General features: G+C 34.4%; 1 protein-coding gene and 1 long non-coding RNA gene across 2 annotated transcripts; one reads left to right on the forward strand and one right to left on the reverse strand.

The window, feature by feature from the left end:
• The first annotated feature begins 1160 nt into the window (after nucleotides 1-1160).
• LOC7482877 (U-box domain-containing protein 11) lies at nucleotides 1161-4380 on the forward strand. The gene is made up of 4 exons (XM_002311460.4): nucleotides 1161-1810; nucleotides 2351-2467; nucleotides 2547-2954; nucleotides 3080-4380. The coding sequence occupies exons 1-4, from the start codon at nucleotides 1484-1486 to the stop codon at nucleotides 4148-4150; spliced, it is 1923 nt and encodes a 640-aa protein (XP_002311496.2). The 5' UTR covers nucleotides 1161-1483; the 3' UTR covers nucleotides 4151-4380.
• A 124-nt stretch (nucleotides 4381-4504) lies between these two features.
• Nucleotides 4505-6766, reverse strand: LOC112328477 (uncharacterized). Its single transcript, XR_002983423.2, has 2 exons — nucleotides 6605-6766; nucleotides 4505-5231 (listed from the first exon to the last, which is right to left on the reverse strand). It is a non-coding gene; the product is annotated as an uncharacterized LOC112328477 (long non-coding RNA).
• Nucleotides 6767-8803: the final 2037 nt, after the last annotated feature.

Raw genomic sequence — 8803 nt, forward strand, 5'->3', positions numbered from 1 at the left:
ATTTATACAACATTTTTTCTTTTGTAAATTTTTCTACTTAGAGATTGTCTATTTTTGTGTTTTAAAAATGATTTTAAAATAAAATAAAATTTTTATTTATTTTTTTATGCTAAATTAATTTTCTGATATTTTTATATTATTTTGATTTTAAATATAATTTTTAATTTTTTTTTATATAAAAAAATCACTGTCAAGTGGGCTAAATAAAGTGTCGTTTGCGACAAGAAAAAGTAGGTGATTGGCCCGAATTTTAGGACATAATCCGTTGGAAGACAGTTTTCTTGCGATTGGGATAATATGATTAATCTCTCTCTCTCTCTCTCTCTCTCTCTCTCCCTTCTCCGCTACTCTTGACTTGACTTTTTTTCACGTGGATATTGGTATATGACCAAGAAAATTAGGAAAAGAGTTTTCTTACTGGGTGGTGGCCAGCTATACACGTGTTTCTCCGGCGGATTGGATAAAAAAATAATAAAAAAATATTTTTCAAATATTTTAAAAAACTCCATTTATAATTTTGTCTAAAAACTCTATTCAGCTCGGAATGGCTCGACCACACATTGCTGCATGCCATTGTTGTGCCAAGAATAGAGGCATCCTCCATTCTCAAGATTATAAGTGATGGAGATCAGAGACATTTCCAGTTAAGCTAATTATATATCATTTGATTAATCTTTTGTACAACCCCACCGATGGACATCTTACACTTGACTTTAGGGCTGTCTCCTTGAGATTTAATTAGGTTGTTTCGAAGACATTGTTGCTTGATTAATCAAATTAATTGCTCTCCGAGAGCCTTTTGTTTTTTTTTAAAAAAATTGAATAATTAAAGGGCAATAACTTTCTCCAACCCAAACGAAGTGCTTATCATAGAAGAACAAAAAATATTTTTCATTTTGAAGAGAAAAGTGACTTTAAAATCGTTATCAAAAGATTTGATTTTGAGTATAAAAATATATATATTCCCTCAATAATAAAATAAAACAAGGAACAAACACCACCTCATTCATTCGTTCACACAAACAAAAGCGCCACCTGTATTGCAAATAGCAATAGCAGCCTCCTCCTACGTGTCGTTGCTTGTTTTTTTTTTTTTCTCGTAATCCACTTCACAATATTCCATATCCAACTGTATACCCATCCATGCCCACCCTCTCTTTTTCTTTCGCAACCGTCTCTCTCTCTCTCTCTCTCTCTCTCTCTCATAACAGCAACACAGCTTCGCCCGCGAAGCTTTCTCTCTCTAAACTAAACCAAACCAAACCAAACTTCAACTATGTTATGCTCTTGTCCTTGTGGCTTGTAGTAATAAAATAAAATCCAATGCAACAAAAAACAACCTTCCCTCTTCTGTTTTTTCTCTTCAGCCTTGGACATCTCACCCTTAATTCTCTAATCTAATCTAACCTAACCCAACCCCCTCTCCTCCTCCTTACTAAACCTAACTCATTAACTGCCTACTGGACAGCTCTCCCTGCTAAATATGGCCGGCGGAGAGGACACCCTGGTCACGGCGACATTCCTTCTCGACCTCGTCCGTCAGATTTGCTCTGTGGGGATATCCGTTGCCGGCGATAAGAATAAAAACGACAGCGTTTTTAGAAAGGATTGCATGGATCTGGTGCGCAGGGTCTCACTGTTGACACATTTTCTCGAAGAGATAAATGGACAGCTAGGGAAACTGGATGCATTGGGTTCTTCTTCCTCTTCGTCAAAGGAAATGAATTGGTGGTCTGATCTGGTCGCTGCTCTCCAGTCTGCTCACAATCTCGTATCGCTTGCTGGGTCTTTTCAATCCACTAATAATTCTGTATGTTTTCTTCCCGTTTCTTTCTCTTTTTTTTTCCTTTTAATTGTTGCTGCATTTTTATTATTTTTATTATTATTACTGGGAGCTTGAAAGAAATGAGATGGGATGGCCTAGAATGTTAGCTGGGCATTTTCATTTTATTCCTCCCACTTGGTTGATCTATTGATTTTTGTCTTTTAAATTGACAAGTGCTTGAATTAAATAATGTTTTAAGTCAATTATCCGGGCGATTAAAAAGTTAAACAACAAGCATCAAATATTTTTGAGGTATATTTATGAATTTGATCACAGAATTTTCTTATTATGTAATGATTCTAGCACTAAATTTTGTGTTCTTTCCTCTGATGATGAAGAAGAAGGAGCATTGGGGGTTGTTGTATGTGCTAATTCTTTAGAAAGAAATGCTTTGTCCCTCACGCTAGATTTTGGTCTTGGAAAACTTTTTTTTTTTTGCCAAAATATCGTCGTGTTCATGCACATTCTCTTGAAAATGTGGTGAGGTATCTCTTCTGAAGTTTTCTATACCTTGATCTAATTAAGGATGGAACTGCCAAGAAAATTGTCACCCTTTTTCATGGCGTGACATGGAAACTGGAGAAGTCTTTGGCTAATGTACCATACGATCAATTTGACATATCAGAGGAAGTGCAGGAGCAGGTATGGATTGAGAAATCTGCAGTTTTCTCTTTTTTTCACTATTGTCTGAGCTTGACTTTATGGATTGTTGCTCTACCAGGTTGCATTGGTGAGAGCTCAGTTGCGAAGAGCCACGGAAAGATATGGGTCTATGAATTCAAGGGAGGTGTCTTTTCCCTTTTCCCAGCAGATTGACAAAGATGTCGATCAGGCACAAAAGGGCAATAGGTTAACGGGAAGTTGTCATGTTGAGAATAGTGGCAGTGTCAATCATAAAGTTGCAGAAAACATTGAGACTTCTGTTTCAGGAAGCAATGGCTCAACAGACCGCACTGCAGATCTGGTGGCCAGTGAATCGAATGCTGTTGATTTGGCCAAGAAATATTCTTTGCCTAACAAGCGCACTGAAGACTTAAAGAAGCCCGACACACTTAAAATCCCTCATGATTTTCTGTGCCCCATATCTTTGGAACTAATGAGGGATCCTGTTATTGTAGCTACAGGCCAGGTATAGTTAGCAATGTCAAATACCAACATTTTTATCTTTCTTCAACAAATATTGCGTGAAAATATCAAGAACTAATCTACCTTCATTATCCCTGCCTTCTGATTTTATCTCTTTTAATTCTTCAGACATATGAAAGGTCTTACATACAGAGATGGATAGATACTGACAACTCAACATGTCCAAAAACTCAGCAGAAGCTTGAACATTTGACACTGACCCCAAATTATGTCCTAAGAAGTCTAATAACTCAGTGGTGTACAGAGCACAAGGTTGAGCAACCAACAGGGTTAGCAAATGGAAGGATAAAAAAGAGTGATGGATCTTTCCGTGTTGTTAGTGGGGACATAGCAGCCATCCAGGCAACTGTCCGCAGGCTCTCAAGCCGTTCTATTGAGGAGCGTAGAGCTGCTGTCTCTGAAATCCGATCATTGTCTAAAAGAAGCACAGATAACAGGATACTAGTAGCAGGAGCAGGAGCTATTCCTGTTCTTGTCAACCTTTTAACATCTGAAGATACGTCAATACAAGAAAACGCTGTTACTTCAATCCTTAACCTTTCTATATATGAAGATAACAAGGGACTGATAATGCTTGCTGGTGCGGTTCCTTCAATCGTCCAAGTTCTCAGAGCTGGGAGTGTGGAAGCAAGAGAGAATGCTGCCGCAACCCTTTTCAGCTTGTCACTTGCAGATGAGAACAAAATAATAATTGGTGCATCAGGAGCAATACCAGCTTTGGTAGAATTGCTCGAAAATGGAAGCACAAGAGGAAAGAAAGATGCTGCAACGGCCTTGTTCAATCTTTGCATTTATCTGGGGAACAAGGGAAGGGCCGTCAGGGCAGGGATCATTACAGCCTTATTAAAGATGCTTACAGACTCCAGAAACCGTATGATTGATGAGGGTCTGACCATTCTTTCAGTTCTAGCTAGCAACCAAGAAGCAAAGGTTGCTATAGTAAAAGCCAGCACCATACCTGTTCTGATAGATTTGTTGAGAACAGGAATGCCACGCAACAAAGAGAATGCAGCAGCCATTTTGCTCTCCTTGTGCAAGAGAGATCCTGAGAATCTTGCATGTGTAAGTAGACTGGGTGCTGTCATACCTTTGACAGAACTTGCTAAAGGTGGCACGGAGAGGGCGAAACGAAAGGCTACATCGATGTTGGAACATCTTCGGAGGCTACAACAGCACTGACGAGGTAGTTGTAAGGAGAGGCATTTTTTCATAATCTTCAATTTTTTTTTTCTTAATTCTGTTCCCCAATTATTTGGCAATGACTGCCGCTCATAGTGTGAAAACTGAGAATACGAGCGTGAGATACAAAGTCATTCTCATTGCTCTCTGTGTATTGTTTCCTTTTTTATGCGTGTAAAAAAAATACAGTAATCTTCTTTGTTATGGAAATTCTCTCGACATTGCCTTCCTGTTTGAGCTCTTAGCGTAGATTTGAACCGAAGCATATTTTCATGCACAATGTGCTCCTTACTGCCACCGTCTTTGGGTTTATCTTTTCCCCTGGTTGCATCACTAGTAATAGTTCTTAATAACTGGCGGAGCTAGGAATTTTTTTTTTTTTTTTAAGGGGTGGCAAATTAATTTTTTTTAAGGGGGGAAAAATTCAGAATTTTTCATTTTTAGGGCTAAAAATATAAATTGTCTAAGGTGAACCTAACCCCCCAGTAGGAGGAACAAATCCAGATTAAATTTGGCAACGATTTTGCAAAAGAAATATCTAATGAGCCTAAAAAGTTGTTTGGCCCAGCTTCATCTGCCTCTTTTCGTGTTAAAAGTGATCCTAGGACTAAACAAGAAGATTAATTACAGAATTAACAAGGATAAATGTAATCGTTTTTCTTTTTTCATTTCAAAATCGAAATGGGTTTGATGAGTTGGGTTATTAAAAAAGGAGTGCCTATATTTCAACTTTAACGGTACCAGGATAAATTTATACGACTCCACCCCGTTATTTTCGGGTTTAGATCACAATAAATACGAAAAAAATAAATAAAAAGCTTTTTCGGCATGGAATGGTGGAAAAGGCCGAGTTTTACCATGCCTCCTCAATATGCATGTTAATGTTTTGAAACTGCTTTTCAAGGTCTTCGTCAAGTACCGACTTTGCAACATTGTGAACTCCATACGTGAACCGAAAGTTCTTGTCAACATGTGAGTTTGACCTAGAATTAGTTCCTATGGTCCTTGAATTGTTTTGATTTGAGTTCTTCTACTAGTCTTATGCAATCTTTTATGGATATCACAACCTAAATTTGAGCACCTGACCAGCACACAGGTCACGACACTCTTGGTTTCGCCTTGTCTATACTAAGCTCCAGGTCTGAACATAATTCTATATGAACTAAAAATTAAAGCAATATATAGAGATCAACCATCACTCTGTATTACTAGACCATATATACATATGTATTTGTACACATACCAACTCAAAAGGATAGCCCATAAACTATTGTAACTATGTATCTTAAGCTATACACAACATCACATATCATGTTTACAAGGTGGGAGTAAAAAAAAAACAAGTCCACACGAAAAAGTGTTGGGCATACCAACTTAGAGTATTCACAATAACTCATTGTATACTTGAAAAGATTGAAATAATATAATGATGAATTTCCCACTGCTCAATGAATAAATAATATCAAATATACAAATAAAAGACCAAGTTATGATGTGATTAATATGTTAAGTCTATACATGATAAGGGTATAAATAAGCAGACCAATAACACTTATAAATATAATTCAATTTATGTCACTCTTTTAGGGTGTTATAAGTCAGAAAATCAATTATAAAAAATAGCAAAAGAACCCCTGCTAGGTTAGGTAGAGGCTGGTTTCAACTCCAACTAGCTAGGGTAATCAGATTTTTCTATATGCACATAAATTAACATTGCCCTGTTAGCGTAAGTATTATAACTTGTATAACTCTACAATCCATTTCAGATTAATATAAAAAAATCACACTATTCAAATAAAAAATAAATAAGCAAATCAATCAATTTAATTCATATTCATGATTATACATATATTAGCATTAATCCCATTGCCATATATCAGTACTATTTACTCATAGTATATTACAACGATAAAAAACTGGGATAAGCATCAACATCCACCAATCACATAGGAGTAGTATACATGAGGCTTCCGAAGTACCAAAACACATTTTATCACAAAGTAAAATCAATTCCCAATTAAAAGTGAAACCATAAAACTTGATAATAAATCACCAATAAATACCAATCATTTATTAAAACCTATCTTAAAATTTTTTATTCATGAACAGGGACTAAACTGTAATTTTCCATAATCCAGGGGTAAAATCATAATTTCCAGGTTTCAAGGCTGATTTTTCAACTCAATTCTTCCATATTTACCTATTTTCTTTCTAATATTAAGTTACTTAAAGTCTTACTCAAAATTCATCAATTAAACAAAGATATACATCAATTCATTCCTGTTTTATTTCAATTCATATTCATACACATATACCATTCCATACATCAAATGAAATCACTAACATATCAATTAACATTACACAAACCCTAACTTTTCCAACAGGTTTATTGTAAAGAAAAGGACTCGTAAACAGTACTATAAATCAATTAGAAAGAGATTAAGAAAAACTTACTCAAAAAGATAACTTATATATTCAATCATCACAAGTTAGAGCTTTGAAGAAATTCTGCAGAGAGAAAAGAGGCAAAGTATACTGGCGTTTAAAGAAAGAAAAGAGGGAGATGGTATTTTTGAGAATGTACTGTCACCTCTTGGTTTTATATATATTGGGCTAGCAAAGATAATATAAAATTTAGGCTTCAACTAGTAGGCCGACCACAAAAAATAAATTATGGGCCTTACAGTGTACATCAAAATTCAGACCACAAAATTAACTCAATAAATGGTTGATGTGTCCATTTATAACTAAACAATTCCAAATAATAAACATAATTTTTTTTTAAAAAAAAAAAGATTTGATCTTTGATTTTTAAAAGTGAAATTAAAAAAATATTGAAAACAAACTAAAATACAAAAATAAATCCAAAATCTTTCAGAATTTTATTCAATATCAATATATTTCACCAATTTTATTCAATCCCAAAGCTTAATATACATTCAGTTTTTTTAGATAAAATTAGATAAAAAAAAAAAATCAGCTAGAGTCAATCCGAATTAGTATGACAAACATATAACTCGGCGAATAAGAGGCAACCCAACTTGAGTAATTAACTCACCAAATCTGCAGCCCAGGTCAAGAGATCGGGACAACCCGATAAAAAAGAAAATATAAAAAATCACAAAGCTGGAAAGAACTTAAGTTATAAAAAAAAAAACGATGTTTGCCCCCGTTAACCTTTTAAACTTGTGACCCAGAGCATTAGACCGAAAGTATCATATTTAAAAAAAGCTACGAAGCTCAATTTCCAAACAATTAAATATTGAATGATTATCTTGGAAAATGAATATCAATTACACGAAAGGATCCAAAATAAAAAATGATAATTAAAATAATGAGGATCAAAATTGAAATACAAAACAATTTTATTTATTGAAGAGTGAAATTGAAAAGAAAAATTAATTGAACAAAAGGACCAAAAAACAATCAAAAGAATGAGAATCAAAATTGAAATAAAAAAATGAACACAAATTTTTGATTGAAAGGTGAAATTGAAAAGAAAATCAATTCAACAAAAGGTCCCAAAAAAATAATCAAAAGAGAATGAGGTCTAAATTGAAAAAAAAATGACAAATTAGGATGAAATGATGAAATAAAAAAGGACTGAAGTTAATATACCAACAATAAAAAGAATCGAGCTGTAATTTTCAGGGGAGCAGAGGAAAAGAAAGGGAAAAGAGACCCAATAGCAACAAACTTGACCAATACCGTCGACATGCACTGCATTGCCAGGAAGAAGACGAGGCGACACTTTCAAAGACACGACGGGATGGCATTTTTGGACGCCGAAAGACATTGCACACGCTGCCTGAAAAGCAAAACCACCTCTCACACGACAAAGAGTGCGCCACATGCGCCCCATTTTTTTTTAGTATTTTATTTTTTATTTTTGGTCAATTACTAAATTGTTCATCAGGTGAACTAATAATAACAAAAAAAAAACCATTGCAAAACGATAAAAAAAATCCCTTGAGGTTTGTTTTGATTTTTTTGGCTTGTAGAGATATTTTAATCATTTCATTGTGTTTTTTTTATGTATTTAGTTAAATACTAAATTGACCCAGCTGACATGATAATAACTAAAAAAACCATTGTGATAATAGAAAAATGCCTCTTGGTGTCAATTTTAATTTATTTTTCTTCAAATGATATTTGAGTTGTTTCACTGTATAGTTAAAATGAAAAAAAACTTGTTTGTTCTGATTAATTTAATAATAACTAATAGGTTTCATAAAAAAAAATTTATAAAAAAAAACAGTAAAGGCCCAATAACCGGTGTTAAATTTTGTAATGTGAGGATCAAAACCATGAAAATCCTATTTCAATTAACAATGTGTTTTTATTCAGACACCACAGTAAAAATATCTCTCTAATATTTAGCAGGGAATAATGCTATGCTACATTGGAAAATCCCTCACCGACTAGCTTTTGTTAATATTTATAGATACCGTGGCCCATATGTTTGATTTTAACAACAATAGTAACATGAAGCCGTCGACGCTCATAGTACACTTTTTTTCTTTTGCCTTGATTATTAATAAACGAGGTCGAGAAAAACAGATCGAGCACCATCATGAGGCGACTATTGAACAAAGACACGGAAATTATATGACAAATTACGTAGGAGAAAAGCAAGAGAGGGTAAAATAAAAC

This window comes from Populus trichocarpa, chromosome 8 (genome assembly GCF_000002775.5).
Source record: "Populus trichocarpa isolate Nisqually-1 chromosome 8, P.trichocarpa_v4.1, whole genome shotgun sequence".
Classification (NCBI taxonomy): domain Eukaryota; kingdom Viridiplantae; phylum Streptophyta; class Magnoliopsida; order Malpighiales; family Salicaceae; genus Populus; species Populus trichocarpa.

What these genes read in the sequence shown, in the direction of transcription:
- LOC7482877 (XM_002311460.4), top strand. Translation starts at nt 1,484, where the DNA reads ATGGCCGGCGGAGAGGACACCCTGGTCACGGCGACATTCCTTCTCGAC. An exon ending in TTCAATCCACTAATAATTCT is followed by an intron (nt 1,811 to 2,350) that starts GTATGTTTTCTT and finishes GATCTAATTAAG; the next exon opens with GATGGAACTGCCAAGAAAAT. An exon ending in CAGAGGAAGTGCAGGAGCAG is followed by an intron (nt 2,468 to 2,546) that starts GTATGGATTGAG and finishes TTGCTCTACCAG; the next exon opens with GTTGCATTGGTGAGAGCTCA.